Genomic DNA, 23,141 nt, shown 5'->3' with positions numbered 1-23,141 from the left:
AGTAGGCTATATCGTCTCATAAGAAGTATAATCATGTTAGTAGTTGATTTACTGAAGGATTGTTATTATGGTCATTTAGCAGGCAAAAAGAGTTTATCTAAGACATTTTTATTATGATATCATCATCTTCATCGTCATATATTTTTACTGTAATTACAGTAGCATATAATACTGAGGATAGATATAACACATATTTCAGTGCTGGGCCGGGCCAGTGAGGGGCACTGTGTATCCGGTTGCCCGGCAACAGAGTGGAGGAGGAGATTAGAGGGTGATGAGGAGTGATGATGCACACATCGTCATGGTAACGGGTGTACTTAAAGGGACGGTGGTGGAATTGAATTGTAGCAACCTGTCATCAGGGGTGTCGCACCAAATTCCCTGGGTACAAGGATTCACTGCAGGCCCCCCATGAATGTTCTTTAAAATAGCAGATATACAAGCTCAAGCAAGCTTGTAGATCTGCTATTTTTTTTTTTTTAACCTATGTTTCTATGTCAGTGGTGCTCAAACCTTTTCATGTGAAGGACGCCGAAAATTATATGTATTTGGCCACGGACCCCCATCTCATATTTAGTTCCAGGGACCCCCCAGAAGCAAAATTTGAGTTACAAATGTCCGCTTAAAAATACATCTATTCAAAGATTTGCACACATTTTCATGACTTTTCAAAAATAGCAGATCTACAAGCTTGCAGAGCTTGTATATCTGCTATTTTTCTCCACCTTGGGTCCTAGTAACTCAGTCCCACTCCCCCCCCCCCTGACTATTGCTGACTATTAAGTCATTTCGACAGATGCCAGGTTGTTGATCCTAGGGTGTCATATAGATTCAAAGTAAAGAGATTAGCCTATTTATTTATTTATTTATTTATTTATTTATTGATATTATATTGTTTAGGCTGATGCTATAGTTCATGGCGCGCGCGCACACACACACACACACACACACACACACACACACACACACACACACACACACACACACACACACACACACACACACACACACACACACACACACACACACACACACACACACACACACACACACACACACACACACACACACACTTTGAATGTGGTCACTAGGGGGCGACGTCGTCCTTACCAACTTGCTGACCACGTCACAGGAAACACGACACACTATCCACGTGTCCCGGAAAAACACTGAGTTGTTTGTTTTTTACCACAGCCTGATGAAAGCGAAGCGCTTTTTACTAGTTTACTTTAACTTTACACCTCCTAGAACCACTTGAAGAAAACCTGACACTTGACTCTGCGCATTACGTTTAAACCATGGAAGACAACATGTTCATCAAACCAGGTATGAATGAATCTTCTACTGGATAATATTTGAAGTTATCATAATGGGTTTGGTCCATGTGATTTAAATAAAGACAACCAAATAGACAATGATGGCATTTCTTCTTACAGTGATGATAGTAGAAGAGAACTTCATATCATCAGTCTGTTTCCTCGTATACGCGTTATAAATAAACGAGCCCCCTCTCTCTCTCTCTCTCTCTCTCTCTCTCTCTCTCTCTCCCTCTGTTAAGTGTTAATGCTCATTATCTGGAAAAAGTACTCAAATCATTTACAAAAGTATCAAAAATACTGCAATGTAGTTGATATAGGCCTACTCTGTTACAAGTAGAAGTACGGAATTCAAAATATACTTGAGTAAAAGTACGAAAGTGTTGTCATGAAAATGTACTAACTACAACAATTAAGTGTAACGAAAGTTTTCAAATAAATGTAGTGGATTAAAAGTAAAATATTTTGATCTGAGTTGTAGTGGAGTAGAAGTACAAGTATTGGAAATTGGAAATACTCAAGTAAAGTACAAATACCTCAAATGTGTACTTAAGTACAGTACTTACATAAATGTACTCAGTTACGTTACACCACTGCTCATTATAATATGGTGCAATTTCTGTCTACTCACTATGTCTCAGAGGAGGGCTCAATAACCCGCCTACTAATTACATGTTATATTGTACCAGTAAATTGTCATGTACCTACCATTGGTAGGCAGGGTTGATCATTTTAAACAAGATGCCAATGTTTTTTCATTATTATTGTTAAGGCCGGAGTTTGAGTATCACTGGTTTAGCCATCTATCACACTAGAACACTACAGTTGTACTGGGAACCTGTGTGTGTGTGTGTGTGTGTGTGTGTGTGTGTGTGTTTGTGTTTGTGTTGTGTGTGTGTGTGTGTGTGTGTGTGTGTGTGTGTGTGTGTGTGTGTGTGTGTGTGTGTGTGTGTGTGTGTGTGCACGTTTTGTGTGTGTACACGATTTGAGTTCAATAAAATACAATATATCGTCACTGTCGGGCAGAAACCTCGTATCTCCAAGTTTCAAGTTTGTACGTTTTTTCACAAAGTAAAGCCCTGCTTCATCATACAAGGCTGTCGCACAAAAGTAGTGAAAACAGCCGATCTACAAGCACACAACGCCTCGCGGTGCGAGGCGTTGTGTGCTTGTAGATCTGCTGTTTTCACTAGTTTAGTTCATTTTTAAAATGATAAACACAAAACGAACGGTCTTGGACATACAAGGTTTCCACCCGACAACGACGATATCTTTATTTATTATTGTTTTATTCCCAAGGCAACCAGGAGCGGGGATGGAACGACCCTCCACAGTTCTCTTACGGCCTCCAGACACAGACAGCCCAAGGACCAAAGAGGAACCTCCTAAACAAGAGGGTACCACCTCCACAGCTCACTGGGCAAAGTACAAGCACCCTCTGACTCCTTTATGTGAACTAGGGGTGGGCGATATGGTGATGATTGTCGTTGAGACGATACAATGTCTCCACGATATGCCTTTTCAGAGGTATCTTATATATCGTGATACAATTGAGGAGCCTTGTAAAAAATCCTGTTTTACAGAGATTCATTGCAGAATTCAATTTAAACCTGCATTTTGGTCAAAATCATCAGTTCTCAAACTTGAAAATATCAAGGTCTCCACTTAAAGCTATACTGTGTAAGTTGCTCAACTAGTGGTCAGTAGCGTCCGCGTCTTTCGGACGTTTTTCGCCGCGGACCGGGCCTCACACCCCCGCGTCACCCCCGCGTCTGCCTCCACCTCGCCGAGATCTATCTTTAGAGGGGTCCCTGGTTCCTGTGCGTTCAGGCATTCCGGAGAAACGGAGTGTTTCACCCGAGTATAGATAGAGACACACGGGCGCCTACAAATATGGCCGCCCTATTGTGATAGCTAGCGACCCCACTTCAAGATGCGCTGTGATTGGCCGGCAGTGTATAACCCTCGCTGTGATTGGCCGGTAGTGTATGATGACGTAATTTTTGCGCGAAAACCGGACCCCGGTCAGGATCATAGAAAACATATAAAGAGAAGGCTTCAGAAGCTGAAAATAACGGAGTGGGTGTTCTAAAACTTTAGCGATTTAAGAGTTAGGACAATTTTAAGATTTGTTTTATAAAAGAGGTTACATGGTATAACTTTAACTCTGACAGTATACAAATGAAACCAAATGAGTTACATACTTGTAAAGTTCAATTTAGACCTCCCAAAAGGAACCCAGATAGTCTATAGTTTTTGTCAAGTAACTTAAAAAATAAGCATAAAAACCAACGTGAAAAAGAATCGTGATAACATTGTGTATCGTGATACAGCTTGGGAAAATATCATGATATTGTATTTTTCCATATCGCCCACCCCTAATATGAACCTACAGTAGGGCTGTCAGGATTACCGTATGACTTTTTACATGACGATTAATTGTCACTGAAATAATTGCGATTAATGATTTAATTGTGTATTTGTTGTTGACAATTACATTTCTCTTTGGCTTTTAGGCTTTGAAGTTGCACTTGGCAGATATGACACATAACCTAAATATACAAAGAAATGACTGACATATTTGACAACTTTATACTTTCAAATTAAAATTGATAGTGGAAATAGCCGATCTACAAGGTCACAACGCGTTGTGAGCTTGTAGATGGCTATTTCCACTATTTTTGAAAATGTTTGAAAATATATGAACATTTTTCAACATGGAAACAATTATGAATATTATGACAAAATAATTGCGATTATGTCAAATAATGGCCATTAGACGATAACGTAATAATTGTGACAGGCTTAGTCAAAGTACAAACACCTTCTTCTGATTCCTTTATGTGTACCTACAGTAAGGCTGGGCATTATATCAATATTGTGATGAGACTATATATATCACAGCAATAAAGAACGTAATACAGCATGTTAAATAGTAATAAACATGATAAATACCATTTGTTTCAAATTAAAGGTGCAGTAATTTTACTTGGCTCTATACAAGTTATTTTGTTGGTAAATAGCTCTATATTCCAATAGTCATCATTGTTATAGTGTTTATTCAGTAACAGGTAGAGATGGGATTTATGGCTCTTTGGAGTGAGCTGGATCTCTGGGATCCGTCCCTTTCAAAGAGCCGTTCAAAAGACTGGCTCATTTTAGTTACTAGTTACTTTACTTAGTTACCAATTACAAATCACTTCAACCTTATATACATTTCGGCCATATATAGGTTTCCGCCATTTGAAAATATCCGATCTACAAGCTCACAATGCATCTCGTTGTGACGCATTGTGAGCTTGTAGATCTTCTATTTTCAAATTATTTTTCTACATTTTATTCATGGTCCTGTGAAATCCTGTGAAATGGCACATTCTGCCATTTCACTTGGTGCCGCGCTGTGAGCTTGTAGATCTGCTATTTTTGAATAGTTAAAGCATAAAATAATGGTTAAATAAGTGGTCTTCAAATCTAGAGTGACACAGATTTGCGTTCAGGACAGGTGTAAATGGGTTTAATTCTGGTGTCCTCCAGGTCCAGGAACATCCCCTCCTCCTGCCCCTCCCACCTCAAACCCACTGGCCCCTCCTCCATGTGGAACAACCCCGCCTCGTCCACTTCAAGGTAAGACATCCAAGGTGCTGTCCGAGACTCTTACTGTATGTTCAGTATATCCTATTGATTTCTGTTTACGTGCAAGTCCTGTGTTATGTGTAGAGAATCAGAGTGGATATCACTTGTGGTTGACTGTTTCACCATCTCTGGAAGACCAACCAGCGACAGTAACTAGCAGAATGACTTATGCTTGGGGTATTTACATTGCTAGTAGGCATTTAGCATTGTTAGGCATTTAGCATTGTTAGGCATTTAGCATTATTAGGCATTTAGGAGACACAATACACATGTGTAACTCTTGAGAGTGTACAAATGGACCCATAATGGTTTGATTCATTGATTGATTGAATACTTTATTATTAACAAATTGCAAACAGTACAGCAAGTACAATTACACAAGCGATGCTAAAAGAATAACGCAAAAAGCATGTTTCCATTGTGGTCCATTGCGGTATTCAATTAATAATCAGCACATACAAGACATACAATACGAATCATCATCAATACATACAGGAGCAATGAAAGGTATGTTTTCAGAAGTTACTTTGGTGGCAAGCCAGAAGGCCTATCTAGGTCCTATTGCGATTTGCTGGGTTTTTTACTGGGTACATCATGACCCCAACAGTGTGACTAGACTGACTACTCTGTATTTTCTGCTCCCAGCTCATCCCCCCTGTCCGATGGCGACACCCCCTCCTCCCTGTGTGGGCGGGTCCTCTCCTCAGGTGAAGCCACAGACGGATGATAGCCAATCAGAGACTGAACCTGATGTGGAGGAAGTGGTCTCTGTGTTGAAGTGGGCACTCGCCGCCTGTCGACACAGCGTCAAAGTAAGTCACGCTTTTGCTTTTATTTTGTTTTAGTTGATATATAAAGGACAACTTTGTTTTTTTTACAAATATTCATATTTTAGACAGTCATTAGAGAAAAGAAAAGATGAGTGTTAAAATGTTTTCATTTACTTCTTTATATTGTTTTTGTGATTTTAACCCCAGGTGGCATGCATGCAAGTGGCTAAATATGTAATTTTAGACGCAATAAGCCCATTTCCAAGATGCACCGCAATCTTTCATGGGCAGATGTGACTTATGGGGGCTGGTCTAGATAATAACATAGAAATTGTCAGCTTATTGTGTCTAAAAAGACATACAGTATTTAGCCACTTGTACGCATGGCATGCCCCCACCCACTGAAATCAAAATACTAAAATGGCTAAAATGATAGAAAGCAGTAAATGAAAACATTTTAACACTAATCTTTTTTTTTTCTCTATTTACAATCTAAAATATGAACCCTTGTTGTAAAAAACTAAAGATGTCCTTTATATAAAGTTGGGCGAAGGTTTGGTTCATTGGTGATTTGACAGACATGTATGACTCCTCCTCTATCAGGGTCACGTGTGTGATGAGGTGGTGAAAAGGGTCCGCGTCCTAGAAGACAGCTGGAAGTCAGGACGACTGTCTCTGCCAGTCAGAAGACGGATGAGCACTCTGGCCAAGGGTAAGCTGTCTCACCTGTCTCAGCTGTTGTATCCTATAAAAATGGATTCACACAATCCACTGTTTTTTACCCAATCCACTGGTTCTCTGTACAGCAGAGCAAACAAACACAGCAGAGAGCATTTTCCCCATTCCACAGAAGCAGTAACAGTACAAACAGGAGACATCTCACTGAGAAGATCCATATAGATGTATAAATAACAGGTGGCTGTTGATTATGAAGACTCGGTAAAAGTTCTCTACAAGAGTTATAATTTATGGCTAACTTAAATGGCAGCATAAATCTGTCCGCTTCTATCTGCGCCCCCAAGTGGTCAACATCCGATATTACCGGTTCGGTCCGGTTTTTAATTAATTACCGAACCGGTATAAAAACTAGACCAGGTCACCTGGTTCTGCCAGACCCGCAATGAAAATCAGAATGCAAGGAAGGGGGGGGGGGGTGGATCAATCTTAGTCCACCACCTTCCTCAGCACTGCCAGAGACACAGTCCCCCCCCCCTGTAGTCTGAAGGACTCTTTTAAATTCATTAGTGACAGGCTTGTTTACCAGATCTGAATCATGCAACTTAAGGAAGTATTCCTTAGTGGATGTGAAAGCCATTAGAGCCTGCACAGGGCTATTGACGAAACAAAGGTTGCGCTCATCAGGAGAGCCTGTATTGTTAACAAATTTAAGGGGAACTCTGACAGAGTTGGGGCGGAACATTTTCAACACTTAATAGCAAGAGCTTGTAGATCGGCTGTTTTCACTAGTATTGGCACTGAACTAACACATGAACACACAGGATTGTATAGGCTGAGCAGCTGGAAATGTTTCTGAGCTTGTAGATGGGCTGAGGAATTTATAGTGTCAGCAGCTCGTCAGCCAACTCAACTCAGCTGGTCCTGTACAGGTGACGGCACTCAAGGCAATCAGCCGAGCAAGGGAAGGGAGGGGCAGATGAGCAGTCAGAGGCAAACACAGGCACACTGAGGAAAAGAGGGACCGACCGACCGACCGACAGACCGACAGACCGACAAAGCCTTTTGTAGGCCGACCCCCTGGGTCTGGCAAAAATCAAACATGACTAAATGGAACATTGCATCTGAGCCTGTCTTGCATTTTCGATTTGGTGTGCTGCTTTTTCCACTTCTGTGGATTCTTGAGTTCAGTTGTACCTAGAGCTAAGCACCCACTGCCCAAATCTTCTCCTTATCTAAGCTGTCTCACCCTCAGCCTGTCTCTTTCTGCCCGCCTCTCTGTCCACTGCCTGCCTGAAATAGTTATTGTACCAATCGATTTAATACATTATTAAAAAAAACTAACTCGGGACCGATGTAAGTTGGGAACGATGCAAGGTACATGCATGCCATATCTGGTTATGCAATACCCATCGTAAGCAGTGTCAGGTGATGCCAGCACAGGTATCTATCTCCATATATGGGTATAAAAATCAAATAACTACAATTAGTACAGTGGTCCCCAACAGTATCTCTGTAGCCATTAAACGAAACAGGTTTCTTACATTGATGCTCCTACATCATGCAAGCACCAGTTAAAGTTACTTTCCATCCCTCATATACTGTGTGCACAGTGCACATCCCATAACCCACACACTGCACATCATTTTGGAGCTCATATCTTTGAACGGGTAAGAGCTAGTAAATGTAATTTAAGCATGTGGTGGGGGGTCCAGACTGCGTCCACTAAGTAAAGTAAGCTTTCAACTGTCCACTGATACCTTTGGTTTGGTGAGGGGCGAAACAGTTTTTGTTATTTTCGGACCAGACAAGCGGGTTTTCCAGTTTTGCCAAGGAGGATCGGCGGTAGACGACCATAGCGTTAGCCCGTTAGGGAGAACTCCACTAACGCTATGGACCAGAGCTAGTGTTCAGTCAGACTGTAGGAGAACGGTATTACAATGCTATTCTGATGTCAGTTCACAGAAATGACTTCTGTTGTTCGTAATAATGTAGGGTCATCAGCAACAGCCAGTACCAGCACAGACCCCAGTGCTGTTCTTTCACCAGTCTCTTACAAAACAAGAGCAGGTGAATCAGTCAGTACCAGCAAGTAAAAGATTAGGATGATAGTTCAATAAAATTGTTTAAATGCGATGTATGTATGTGACTTTGTTATGGTCCGAAGGTACATTATGTCAGGTGATGTTGTCGGCCCTTGGGTGTTTTAATATGTTCTAATGTGGCCCCCTTTGAAAAATGTTTGGACACCTCTGATGTACAGCATATGTCCTACCGTTCCAGAATTTAAGAGTGCTGTAAAACAGAATAGTCCTACAATGTCCATCTCGTTTTCTTGTCCGTCCAGAACTTCGGTCGGGTCACTGGGACGCGGCTGATGAGATCCACCGCTCTCTGATGGTGGATCACGTGACGGAGGTCAGCCAATGGCTGGTGGGCATCAAACGACTCATCGCCGAGACCCGGAACCTCAATCCCGAGCTGCTAGAACTAGGCCAGAAACCCGAAGAACCAGAGCAGAACCCCGGAGAACTGAGCCAGAGCCCAGAGCAAGCGGCTGAAGGGTCCCCTCGTGAGATCACCCCTTCCTCCCACTGACTGCCTCTGCCCTTTAAAAGGGACACTTGTTCTCATTGACAAGCCTATATGGTTTACAGTGACCGGACAGCCTGTTAAGTCTACACAATCTCAGTTTCCAAAAGCTTCCAGAAGCTACAGTTCTCAAAAGCAGCAGTTGTAAGAACAGAGACAGTGAAACCTCTTTCAGATATTAGTTTGAGAACATACCAGGCCTCCAAAGCGGTTTGAGGAACAGAAACGAGCGATTTTGTAAATAGAAACATAATCAGCTTTCATTGTTCCGAACAGAAATGTACATTTGAAATCACCACAACCGGTTGAATAATGTTATTTCTTTGTTCCTATGATATTCAACAGTAAGTGTCCAAACTTCCAAATATCTTTACATCTACATGCATTCTTCTTTCTCTCAATGCACACTCCTGCTGTAAGACAGACTTGCAGTTGTCCTTTATTTTTTGCCCTACCTTTAAAAGGTTAATGTAAAAGTATTAACCGTTTTTTAATTCATATTGGAGAAAAAAAGAGTTAATATTGTTTCTGCTCGTAACAAACCAATTGAAAAGGAATTTAGATTTTAAGCCCTGGTCTATACATTTGCACATACTGTAAATACAGTGTAGTTATGTACTAGGGTTGTGCTGAAGGATGTCATTGCACATCAACAATGTGCTGTACCGATATTGCCTTCATTTCCTGGTGATTCCTTCACAACCTACAGTACATGTGTAACATGTTACATCATTAACGTCTATCAGCTACTCCTTTTCGTTGGCTTTGAAACCAAAATATCTGCAAACTGCCAAAGTTGTCTTCTTTTAATGTACATCTCTGCTGCTATCTTTCATCAGTGGCTTGGCATTTGACGAAACACAATGTCAACTGAAGTGTAAGTGAACCTTTTCTTTAAACATCATGGAGTGAACGCACCAAGTTTTTGCGGAGTGTTTGTTTGAGTTTCAAAGAAAGCTGCATATGCAAGGAAACTATACTATAGATGTTTTTAATGAATATGTGTTGCTGATGTTGCATTTTAGAAGGAATTGGGACATGGATAGCCATGGGTTCTGTTCTATGAACAACTTGAACCCTTGCATCCCTATACTCTGAAGAGAACTTTTGCCAAAAATGGAAGATCTCAACGCCTCGCACTGCGAGGCGTTGAGAGCTTATAGATCAGCTATTTTTGACAAATAGGTTTGGTGTAGAGGTAAAAAAAGAAAGAGCAGACCAAGTATACAGAGTGAAAGGTCAAGTTTGCTAAGTATCGACAATTTAAGATTTTAAGTGGTTAAGTGTCAAACAAGTCTATGAATCTATCTATGAAATTGATGAGAATCTCCATCACACATTTATACAATATGTAGTAGGGGTCCCTGCTTCAGCTCTCTCTCAACCAAGGGGTCCTTGGCCTGAAAACGTTGAAGACCCCTGGGCTAGAGAAGTGAGTTTTCAGAAGCACTAAATGTAAGGTCATAATGCTGTCATTACATCAACATTGATTTTAAGTTAATGATTTGCTCATATTAATTTTATAAGAAAAAGAAAAAAAGTGGGATATTTCCAAACCAGTATGTCTGCATTATCGCATGCCCTGCAGTACCTCTTCGTCTCTGGTTGAGCACGCTACCCGGTGTCATTGGCCATGTAAAAATGTGTTGTCATCAAACAAAACCTAATGTATGCACAATGTCACATACTGTACAACATGTACAGTAAGTGCTTTTCCACAAACTCACTGTCCTGTTAAATGTCATGTGTCATGTATTAGAGGAACAATGGATAACAGAATATATAATCAATCATAATAGTATGTATTTGAGTGGACAACTGGACATGTCTCCCCTCCAGGATTCATTCAGCAATAACAATGATGACAAACAAGTGCTTTACATACTGTAAAAAGAAGAAAACAAGAAAGACTTAAAGCACAAAAAGAAAGTTAAATGGAAACTAAAATGGCTTAGAAAATGGGGGTGTTAAAATCTATATGAAACATTGTACATTTTTCTTTTCTTTTTTCCTGCGACTGCAGTGAATGGCCAAACTATTGTCTTCTTAAAGGTGATACACCATGACATTTCACTTTTCCTATTTTAAAACCTTTTTTTGGGGTCCCACTAGCACCTTCTATCCTCACAAAGTCCCATTTCTGACCGTTGTGTCTTTCTCTGGTTTTGAGAAGGTGAAGGTTAAAAGTATCCCACGGGTTCTCAAAACAGGCTGTTCAGATTTGCTGCCGATTGTGACGTCATCTGCCGATTGTGACGTCATCACAAAAAACACTTTTTCTTTTTCAAAAATATTTTTTTTCAAAAAAAAAAAGAAATTTTTTCAAAAAGATTTTGGGGGGGGTGGCGCAGTTCAGGCCAAAGGTGGTACTGCAGCTGAAATGCTCTGAGAGCCATTCAAAAAATGAGAGAGGCTCTCTATTCAGGAGTGGTAATTTAGCCTCAAACCTTTTGAAAAACGTTTTTGGGACATAAACAATATGACATAAATACTTTTTAAATGCATGGTGTATCACCTTTAAGTCGTTTCCTGGAATCTTATAAACTGCAGCTTTTGTTTTGGCTCTGGAACAACTTCTTGAGATAGAGAACAGCCTTCTTTTCTTTTTGTAAATGTTACTGTAAGTTAGGATGCAGTTTAACGCCTTAACAACTTGAACCCCAGTGCCACCTAGTCTGGGGGAATTTTCACCAGAAATAGCCGATCTACAAGCTCACAACGTGTCGCAATGCAACGCGTGGTGAGCTTTTGGATCTGCTATTTCTGGTGACGAGATTTGTTGTAAGTATAAGGAAATGAGTAGACAGGTCAGGACAGGGGGAACTCGGGTCTGTTTCACGGGTTTAAGAGGTTAATGTTTCTCAATGTCTCTGCTCAGAGTTTGAATGTTGCAATGCTGTTCTGACTATACTATGAGAGCACTATGCATCAACAGTTAACCTCATTTTGATGATTATTATTATTATTTTGTTAACAGACTGCCCTGTTGGATGTAATGCAACCTATCCAACTTCCTACAACTTAAAGAAAAAAGAAAATACACTTTCAATCACTCTGTGAAAGTCGCTTGGTCTTATTGTGAAATACAACTCAACAGCACTGTATTTTACCGGTAATTCCTTTTTCTTGGGACATTCCATGATGAGCCAGTATTTGTAATTTCTTAGTTCCATATTGAGTAGGATAATGTAGCAGAAAGACAATGGAATATCTTAAATCTTTATATGTGTGCCCAGAAAAGTGCAAAGAGTTAAAGCAGCACAAGCTCAAGTTTCTCTGATGCCATTTTGAACCTAGTCTCGCATAGAAATATGGACTAGGACTAACATGCCCAAATCATCACCCTCACCACATGAAAGACCACCCTAAAGTCTTTGCATTGGTTCTGCAGTGGAGTTATCTGATTAAAAAAAAAATGAATTATTTGCAGCACTTACATTCTACATCATGTACAAGTAACTAAAGTTCACATTACATGAACCCAATCTGCCACAGCGAGAATGACACATTCCATAAAAATGTAGATGTTTTATTGGATGTGAGATGTCTCTAATCCCATTTGGATACATATTGTGTCTGTTGACATCTCATTTAGACATTTCCAATCGATCGTTTATGCAAGACACAATACAAAGAATATAAACATAAATAGTGTCAAAAAAGCTGTCACAATAAAATAAGAATATATACATATAAAGTGTCCATATTCTTTTATTGTGACAGCTTTTTTGTCACTTTATTTTTGACCAATCATGGAGATTGGCCCATTTATTGTCTGGTTGGGCGAAATGTCATGTGAAGCACACCAATCCTCAAGCGATATCAGACATATGCCGTTTTATGCCCATATGATTGGCTACGTGCATAGACGGCCTCTCTCGCGACCCTTATATATGCCTTGATATTTTGACGTCATCCTTTGCCACTCTGATTGGCTTCCGTGATTGGCTACGGGCTGGGATTCTTTGCTAAGCGTATCTTTCTGAGTTTTTCTCAGGATTTCTTGATCACCGCTGGCGCACATCTCTTCTTTTTCTGGGACGCTGTTGATGTTGTTTCCTGGAACATCTCTGGAGCTTTTCTTTTACCTTTCTCTTTCTCTTCCCGCTGACTGTTAGGATTTTCTGATATTATAACATCACCCATTTACGCCACTCTGTGTTATTTCAGGGGTTTTCCCATTGGATGACGTCATCATGTGTTTTTTTTCTAGGGTTTTCCCATTTAAGCACGGACGATTTGCCTAATTTATAGTTAGATAGGACAGTGGCTCTCAACCTGTGGGTCGGGGGGAGGGGGGTCCCCAAATTATTTTGGGGGGTCCCCAGATGATTAGCTTAATTGTTTTCTCACTCAAAAGTAAACAAACCAACATAAAGTTTAAGTGTATAGAGCAGGGGTTCCCAAACTTTTTGGGCTCGGGGAACCCCTATAAATATTTTTTCATCCGAGGCACCCCCTACATTATTATATTCCTAATTTTCACTCCCAGCACCTTATATTTACAGCACGATTTTAGCGATTATGTTGCGAGAAAAGCAAGATAATAGCCATTTTGATTAGAACTGACTGAAAATAACTTTATACTTCAAGTTTAAAATTATACTAAATATATTTTTAAATGTCCATATACATTTCTAATATCAAATTATCTTGCGGCACCCCTGGACTGCCGTCACGGCACCCCAAGGTGCCCCTTCAACCACTTTGAAACCCTGTGGTATAGAGGGTATATGCACATTTCTAAAGTGACAATTTAAGGATTTTTAATACCTCTAAAATGACAAATTAAACATTGGCCAAATTGTCAAATATTAGAGGCATTATTTTGTGAAAAAAGCCAATCTACTATTAGCCTGATTCCAGCCCATAGACCCCGGATACTTTCCCCATTCAGGGGACCCTGCAATTAAGCACTCTTCAAAGTGCGGTCCTAGGTAGGTGTTGCTACTGTACATTTACTTGTGTAGATAGACTCTGGATTTGACTGTGTAGAGGGGCAGGCACCAAGGCGCCACATCTGACTTCCCTCCCAGGATCAGAAGAGCTCCATCTCCGGCTGACCGTCCACACACTCACAACATGAAGACCCTCCAGAGCCTGTTTCTTGTGCCTTTAGCCCTCTCTATTGGTGAGTAGCACTTTACAAATGTTGTTGATCGTGACTCCAAGTCCAAGCATGGTTGTCACATGAACTATAGCTTTTACACATTCTTTTTCAAAGGTTTTCACAATTTGTCAAAATCAATGCAACGCATTGTGAGCTTCAGCTTCAGCTGTGAGAACAGCCAAAGTATAGATTCCTCTAGAATAGGGAACTGAGAAAAAGAAACAAGGAACTGAAAGCCATATAGGCCTAACAGTGATGTTACTAGGTTTTCAATGTAATGGGTCCCGGGACCCACAGGTGGTCATTCAAATGGGTCCCAGAAAAGTTTTATGAGTCCTCAATACAATGTTTTGGAGCGCTGTGAGCTTGTAGATCGGCTATTTTCAAAATGTTTGCCTATTTCTTATATTTATTTTACAATTTGGCTAATGTTTGAACTTAGAACTACTAAAACTACTAAAACATGTGCCCCTAATGAATTTGGGCGCGCAAAATGGCGTCGGACGTCGGTGGAATCAAAACATTGACGTTTCTATCGCCTGTTTAAGACTTTCTACGTGGATTTTATTTGTGTTAACGTAGGGTAAAGTAGGATGCTTTCACCCATGAACAATGGTGGTGTCTGTGGAATTTTAAAATGTCTTTCTTTTACCGCGACCCGGTAAATTATTTTAACATGGGCTCCAATGGAGGCGCATCCCCGGGACCCCAGGACCATGACATGAATGAGTCCCTGGGCGACTTGAATGAGTTTTTGATGCGGGATGCGCACGTAATGACATCACTGGGCCTATATGCATTTGTGTACCTTGCCTTCTTTTCCTGGTTTAGAATAATTAATATTAATATTTTTGTGTGCCATACATTGAACTGGATAGAGCTCTATCTCTCATCATTATTCCAAGTATTTGTCTCATCAGCAAGAACTGCATGAAAGAGAACTTGGAAAGACACTTGCAGACAAACCACATATCATTTGACTACTAGACAATTCCAGCAGACTAAGGAACTGACATTTCAAACACCATATAAAAATATCAAGTCAAGTGCAATCATCAGTCATAAATAATGTTTTTATTATTGTTTGATGTGCACTACACTTTTTTCATAATTATACATATTTAGCTGTTGACTTGTTCTCTTTAGCGGTCTATAATATGATGAAAGTGGCAGTGGCTAAATAGATCTCATGCACTGTTGTAGCCTCGCGTTGCCAGACCGCCAGGCTAAGACTGTTGGGGCTCAGAGCAGAAAATCCCATGGTGCCCTTCTGTTCTAACCTTCTTGAATTAGCCCTCACTTGGATTTTCTGGTAAAAGTATTGACCAGTTATTTTGTATGCCCCCGAACTATAGTAGAATTTGAGAAATAGACATTATGAGGACAATTTTCCTGGTCCTCACAAGAGAAATAGTTGTTTAAAGGAGTAGTTCACCCCCAAAATGCCTTTTTTTCTATTGATTAGTCATGCCATGGAGAGTAGAGTTCAATAATATTTTTTGGTTTTTGTCACATTCCTAAGACAAAAATTTTATTCGAGTAAATTTACCCCCATTGATTCCGGATGGGTCCCCATCCGGAACAAATGGGGGTACATTTATTGTTATCACATTTTTGTCTTAGGAATGCGACAAAAAACTAAAAATATTATTGAACTCTAGTCTCCATGGCGTGACTAATCAATAGAAAAAAAAGTCCATTTTGGGGGTGAACTACTCCTTTAATGGTTAATTTTAGAGTTTGGAAATTGGTCAAGTTGGGGTTAGGATCAGGATCAGGCATTTTAGAGCTTAGGTTCAGGGCTTGGAATTTGGAGTTATACTAAGTTGCACGCCGGTCTTGCAAAGAACCGATCGATCTACAAGTGGTGAGCAGCATGTACATCGGCTATTTTAAAAGTTATAAATGGCAGAGATGGGGACTCGAGTTAAAGACTCGCGACTCGAGTCAACTCGAGTCGCGTTTTTGGAGACTCGTCACTCGACTCGGACTCGCCCCTCAAAGACTCGAGACTCGACTCGGACTCGCCCCTCAAAGACTCGAGACTCGACTCGACTCGACTCGAACTCATAAGACTTGTGAACAATCTTTATTTTAAGCACTATAATGCATGACAAGCCCGACAAATATTGGCCTTTACTTCTCCTTTCTTCTTTCCTCTCTGGTGCCACAGACACAGCCGTCTGCATGGACCTTTCATCGTAAGATTAAAATATTAAAACGGCGAAATAAAACACACATGTTTAGCTCATCATCAGCTATTTTACTTCAGCTAACTTGGTATTTATGTGACTCGTGAGTCGTGACTCGACTCGTGACTCGTGATGAAAGACTCGTGACTCGACTCGGGCTGACCCACTAAAGACTCGACTCGACTTGTGACTCGAGATCAAAGACTCGTGACTCGGACTTGACTCGAGATCAAAGACTCTTTTACATCTCTGATAAATGGTAAAGGTGTGTGTGTATTTTGTGCTGTTCCAGCCCAGGTTTTAGGTCACCGCTCACTGTTCCAGTTCAGAGACATGATAGTGTGTGTGATGCCGGACAGCTGGCCCCTCTTTGACTACACTGACTATGGCTGCTACTGTGGCATGGGAGGCTCCGGGACACCCGTGGACGGACTGGACAGGTCAGTGCCCTTTCACCAGTGTTGATTTGCCAAATCCAGGAGGGTTGGCAGGTATGGTTGTACAACACACATATTTATTGCACTATTAGGTTGTTTTGGTAGTTTCTGAGTATTCTGAGTATTCTGCTTTGTTTAACAATGTCAGTGAGATACTTGTTGCACTAACTAGCATTGACGCGTGATTATGGATCCAACTGGGAAAGATGGATAACCACGCCCCGGACTCATTTTTGAAGCTTGTGATTGGCTGAACCGGACGTAGGGAGCGCTCCGTTGTAGTCACTTGGACCGCGCGAGGTGCACCAAAACCCAATTATCATGGCGTTTATCGTGCGCTTGCCCAGGCCTTACGGCCTGGGCATAAATATAACGATTGCATTCACCACGGCTTCGTAACTCGCGCGGCACTCCGCCGGCCGCGCGGCCCTGGCCCGCTCTTCGCGGCCACTCGCGCCTGCGGCGCTCGGGGGCGAAGAGCAGGACCATGGTCCGCTGGCCTTCGCGCCGCTTGCAATGTCGTGGACAATAACTGAAAACGAGCGCTCTTTGCCGTTTCCATCCATCTTTCCCAGTTGGATCCATAATCACGCAGCATTGACTGTTACGGTCTCTTTTTGTAAGTCACTTTATGTATATATACTTATATATTATTCGCGCCCTCTATTGATGCACCTTTTCTTTATTGGTATAATAGCTATTTTATTTTATTTTTGTACTCTTATCTATCTTTTGTCTTACTTCTCTGTAACTTTGTAAATACATACTGCTATGCTACAACTGGACAACTGAATTTCCCCCTTGGGATAATAAAGGTATCTATCTATCTATCTATCTATTTACCTTATTAACTTTTATAATAGTTGTTATTGCAAGTTGTTTGTTGCAAGTTCCAGATAATTGTGTAGACTTCTTGTAAATTAAGAAATCAGGTGTTTAACAATAATTGTACTCTTTTTTTAAAATGGGTCCATTTGGTTTCATTTTACAACTCTCCAGAGTTAAAGATCTATAAGGGTCCATTTGGTTACCAACTCTCCATCATTTAGCTGGGGACCACCTGGAACCCCCTCAAGGACCACTGGTTGAAAACCACTGGACGCCAAACTTACACACAACACTGCATCAGGTGCATCTGACAATTCACTAGTTTGCAAATCCCGCCCCATTCTGCCCTGTTACTATGATGGGACATTTGACCCTGGGCAGATTGTTTTTATAGTGGCAGTGAATGGGATTTTTTTATTTTTTCATAGCCTCATTACAGCTATATAAAGTACCAAAGGAAAAACATCTAGGTGATATTAATAAAAAGGGAAGACAAAGGTACAGTAGTTACATTGCAAAACAGGGGGTTTCCCCGAAAATATATGTTTTAATTTGTTTAATCCCAGTGGGACAGAATCACTATTGCAGATTCTTTTATAGTGGAAGTGGATGGGATTTTTTTTCCTTCATAGCCTCATTACAGCTATATAAAGTACCAAAAAAAACACATCTACGTGATATTAATAAAAAGGGAAGAAAAAGGTACAGTAATTACATAGCAAAACAGTAATTTCCCCCCGAAAATATATGTTTTAATTAGTTTAATCCTCTGGATCAGAGAGAGAATAGAAATAGAAAAAGAAAGCGCATTGCATCTTGGGTAGGAAGAGGACAGGCTGATTATAGTTCTCCTCACATAATAGGCTGGCTTTTCGTAATTCTGCCCATTTAAATTATATGTACCCAATTGTGACTCTTAGACCATTGATAAGGTCCATGTGAACTAGTTTGTTGAAGCTTATTCGTTATGATGAGCGAGATCGCTTGCCGTCGCTATCACCTCCCGCGGCCGTACCGGGCGAACTCCGTGTCGCACAGTGCGGACAGTTCTTGAAAGGTTTTTTCTGGTTGGCCAGTCAGGGAGTCTCAGGGACCAATCAGAAGGCTGACAAACGGTGAATTCATCATCTGTGTGAAGCTTCTTGGCCAGTGAGCCGATTCAGATTCCGAAGTCTCAATTGTCTCTTTCTTTGACATTTAGGTGCATGAGTTGTCTCATATACAGACTCTCTGCAGCTCTGCCTACTCGACAGTAGGGGGAGCTGTAGAGAGTCTGGCTATGCAAGACCAGTGCATGACTATTGTTACATTATTTGTCTCTTTAGGTGCTGTCAGGTACATGACTGTTGTTACAGTAAAGCTCAGCAGCATCCTGACTGCCAGACCTTTTTTGGCCACCCTTACATCAAGCAGTACTACTGGAGCTGTGACCATGACGATAGGAGGCCAACCTGTCTAAGTAAGTACACTTGAACTTGTCCCTATTTTTGAAGCGGTGAAAACCGCTTCCTATGAGTGGCTTTGTGTGTATCACGCCCATATATGGTCATTTTAGTCCAGAATGAACAGGCCTTTTCAAAAACAGAATGTCTGTTTAATTACCATATATGGTGATCTCAGTCCAGAATGAACAGGGTTTTTCAAAAACACAATGTATGTCACCTCATGTCCATATATGGTCACTCCAGGCCAGAATGAACAGGTTTTTCCTGTCCCGTACGTGCAAAATATCAGTCCAGAATGAATAGGCTTTTTCAAAAAGCAAAATGTGTGTCCCATGTCCATATATGGTCATTTCAGTTCAGAATGAATAGGCTTTATCTGTCCTGTACGTCCAGAATATGTGTGCGGTGTCCCTCCCGGTCAGATGAATGGATACTTTGAGGATTGGTCAAGCTTCACATGATAATTTGGCCTTCAGGTTTTATCTGTCTTGTACATGCAATAGGTCTCACCTATTGCAGCAATGACAAATAGCCGCATAAGAGCAAAAGCAAAGGCACAATAAGAATATACAGATGCTAACAGAATGGTAAAAAGGAGCATTAAGGCAGACAAGAGTAAATACATTGAAAATCTAGCAGAAGTTGAAAAATTTAGTAGGCCACAAAGATAACAGAAACTGAAATAATTATAGAGGGATGCAGTTGACAAACAACTAAGAGACCAGCAAGCAGGACTTTTTATATATTTTTTTAAAACCTATTATACCGGCTGTCATACCGGCTCTCCAGACAATTCTATACTAAGATTCACCGCTTCACTTCGAACCGAGGTTTGATTTATACTAAATAAATACCTTTTATAAAAGGTTTAGTTCAGTTACTTGATCAGATTGGGTCCCAGTGTAAAATGCGATTTTCAACCTGTGGGGCATGAGGATATTGCAAACAATTGATAATATAATAACATTAATATAAAGTAATGTAACAAAATGCCATTATATTTTTTCTTTTAAATCTTGGAAAATATGAAATAAATAAATAAATAATAATAATAAAATAGAGTTCCAAGTAAGCCCTGATGCAGAAACCACTGATCTTGTTTACAATATTTTCATCCTGCGTATGTACAAGGTTTCACATGTTAAAAAAAAGTTATGAAAACGAAATACATTAAATGGGAACGGTATAATCTTGAAAAATAAAGTGTTGCCACAGACACTGACTTTGCCACAGACACTGACTAGATGATATCCTCAGTGACATACTACTTTTGAAATCCATTGCCTCTGTCGACCCCAGCATATCTCTCCACAGTTTATAATACCACGTGTTGAAAGATTGGGCCTGGCTCATAATATAGTTGATAGTTTTGGTTAAAGGTGATGTATACATATGTATAGGTATATTGACTAGCTCTGGTCCATAGTGTTAGAAATAGTTCTGAATTAAAGGACAACATTGTTTTTTTTTTTTTAACAAGCCCAAGGGTTCATCTTTTAGATTGTAATTAGAGGAAAGACAAGATGACTGTTAAAACATTTTCATTTACTTCTTTCTATTGTTTTAGCTATTTTAATGACATTGATTTTGGTGGTTGGGGGCATGCGTGCAAGTGGCTAAATATGTATTTTTAGATACAATAAGCCCATTCCCAAGAAGCACCACAATCTTTCATGGGCAGATGTGACTTATGGGGGCTAGTAGTGTTACTGTAAATAGTAATAAAGACATTGACAGCTTATTGTGTCACAAGACACATTTAGGCACTTGCACGCATGGCCCCATGCACTGAAATCAAAGTAATTAAAATCGCTAAAACAATAGAAAGAAGTAAATGAAAACATTTTAACACTAATCTTTTCTTTTCTCTAATAATTCAAAATATGAACCCTTGTAAAAAAACAAAGTTGTCCTTTACACATTCAATGCCACCTTTTCACCACTAGAGGGCGCCCAATGGCCATAGAATCCACCATAGACAAGCGTTGTATATGCACAAGCGATTTAGCCATGATTAAACCTTGCACACCTCATATGCATGGAACAGAGAAAATGAGCTCTAAAGATCCTGGATTGCATTGGAGTGGATGGTAAATATCGGCGGTGTGACGCTCTCGCAGGCCGTGTAAACAGATGACGGCCGGCGGCCCGGCTCGAAAAAGAAAAAAGAAAAAGAAAAACATTTTTTTTACAAAAATTGTTTTTTTTTTAAAACCGAACTAGTTCGGGATCGGCACCCTGATAAGGTCCAAATAAAGCCGAACTAGTTCGGGATTGGCACAGTAAGAGTTTTTAACATAGGATTTTACTTTCACACCCTCAGGCAAGAACAACATCTGTGAGATGTTTATCTGCGAGTGTGACAGGGAGGCTGCAGAATGCTTCGGCAGGAATACCTGGAATCCTGACCATAAACGCCTGCCCAGGGACCGATGTGTAGACAACCTGAACATGAACTTCTGCCCAGCGACCAATGTGTATGAAGCTATGCAAAGCTATCATAAAGCCTGATTTTACACTTGGTTGCATGCTGAAAATAACCAATCTACAAGCTAGTATGAGCTTGTAGATCGGCTTTCAGAGCCCAACCAAACGTGAAATTACTTGTCTTTTAGTACTACTGGATCTCTTCTCCACTAGTCCCTCCCTAACATTTTTGTCTCATTTTTATTTGTTGACAAAATGGTCATGGTTTTGGCGATGAAATCAACTTTGGAAGACAACAACACAGGACGACAGTTTGGCTTCATTTGTTCCCAAATGAAATATCCACTATTTGTGACAGCTACTCTACTACTACACCTACTTAGTAGATGATGATAGAGCTGTCATGGAAATATTTTTTTATTTTGAAATAAAATAAGAAAAAATAAGAAAAAAAAAACCTAGTACTGTACATGATATGTAATTGAGACTGTGCAAAAGTACATTTTACTGTATGAGACTGGAATCTTCCTCATTCTATTGGTTGAGGAATTTCAAGAGGGAGGTTGTTTGTCTAATAGACCCATTTGAAGGGGAGCTTTAGGGGAACTAAAGCATAACCCTTTTCTTTACAGATTGATATGCGTTTACAGATTGACTGCTAGCCTCCTACAGCCTCCTACAGAGACATGCCATTAAAACACTAATAAAACCAGGCAGGTTCTATAGTAACATGATATCAAACACATGACACATGTGCATATCTCCTTGTGTGGGCCGTTCTGTGCATGACATCAGCTGTGGTGATGTCAGTCTCTGCGTACTTTCTATGACATTAGTCTCGTGTGACGTTAGTCTCGTGTGACGTTTGTCTCGTGTGATGTTAGTGTCGTTCTCATACAGACATAGGGACATGCACATACAGTAGGGACATAGCGTACACATAAAGCCAGACGTAGGAGCGGTTAGCACCACTCAGAAATAGAGCGTAGAAAATTAGTTCTATGCCAATCAGACACATTGAAACACCTGTGTTGGTCCTCAACATGGCCGTTTAGGACTACAAATGCAACCCATGAATAGGAATTATCTGAATCTACAATGGAGGTCCTAATAAATCAGGCTTTGCATAAACTCCCACGGTGCCTGTCCAGAATCCTGTCCAGAACTCATTCCAGCTGTTCTGGACATGTTGCCACAAAGCCTACCCTCACTCAGTCCAAACCAAATACTCCCCCGCTCCTGGTTTCCCGGCTCTACCAGCCCTCCAACCTGAAGGACATGGTGCAGGACAGCCGCTTTTCAACTGAGATGACCTGGCTGTAAGAGCCAGAGGCTTATGCAACAGGCCGGGCTCATCCACCCCTCCATCCCAGGGTGCTACTATTACCTCCCGGCCACCGTCCGCTCCATGGAGAAACTGGTGAGGCTTATCGACCAAGTAAGGCATCGGTGGCCAGAAGATAGACATGCCCAGCCTGTGTTCGGCCAAGTTGTGGAAAGCCAGTGACCGCTGGGACCTGATGGGGAAGGAGCTGTTCCGTCTGAACGATCGCCATGGGGCTGACTACTGCCTTGGTCCCACACATGAGGAGGCAGTGACCACGCTGATAGCTCACCAGAGCACTCTTTCTTACAAGCAGCTCCCACTGCTACTCTACCAGATCACCCGCAAATTCAGAGACAAGCCAAAGCCGAGGTTTGGTCTGCTTCGAGGGA

The 23,141-nt window shown here is 40.9% G+C and overlaps 2 protein-coding genes across 2 annotated transcripts; both read left to right on the top strand.

Annotated features, from left to right (window-relative positions):
- Window positions 1-1,193: 1,193 nt before the first annotated feature.
- On the top strand, window positions 1,194-10,964 carry sra1 (steroid receptor RNA activator 1). Its single transcript, XM_080748985.1, has 6 exons — window positions 1,194-1,326; window positions 2,616-2,741; window positions 4,851-4,940; window positions 5,595-5,761; window positions 6,323-6,431; window positions 8,742-10,964. The coding sequence occupies exons 1-6, from the start codon at window positions 1,299-1,301 to the stop codon at window positions 8,990-8,992; spliced, it is 771 nt and encodes a 256-aa protein (XP_080605111.1). The 5' UTR covers window positions 1,194-1,298; the 3' UTR covers window positions 8,993-10,964.
- Window positions 10,965-14,068: 3,104 nt separating this feature from the next.
- LOC308304599 (phospholipase A2-like) lies at window positions 14,069-22,331 on the top strand (the record flags this gene model as incomplete). Its single annotated transcript, XM_080749226.1, has 5 exons — window positions 14,069-14,117; window positions 16,581-16,728; window positions 18,879-19,012; window positions 21,322-21,475; window positions 22,310-22,331. 5 exons carry the CDS (start codon window positions 14,069-14,071, stop codon window positions 22,329-22,331), a joined length of 507 nt encoding a protein of 168 aa, XP_080605352.1.
- Between the last annotated feature and the right edge of the window lie 810 nt (window positions 22,332-23,141).

This window comes from Nannobrachium achirus, assembly GCF_963921795.1.
Source record: "Nannobrachium achirus genome assembly, chromosome: 19".
NCBI lineage: Eukaryota > Metazoa > Chordata > Actinopteri > Myctophiformes > Myctophidae > Nannobrachium > Nannobrachium achirus.
This window is presented reverse-complemented; position numbering and strand designations above follow the sequence as displayed.

Excerpts from the sequence above, each read along its gene's own strand:
- sra1 (XM_080748985.1), top strand. The coding sequence starts at position 1,299 with ATGGAAGACAACATGTTCATCAAACCAG. Across the intron at positions 2,742-4,850 it reads TCCACAGCTCACTGGGCAAA|GTCCAGGAACATCCCCTCCT; the intron begins GTACAAGCACCC and ends GGTGTCCTCCAG. Across the intron at positions 4,941-5,594 it reads CCCGCCTCGTCCACTTCAAG|CTCATCCCCCCTGTCCGATG; the intron begins GTAAGACATCCA and ends TTCTGCTCCCAG.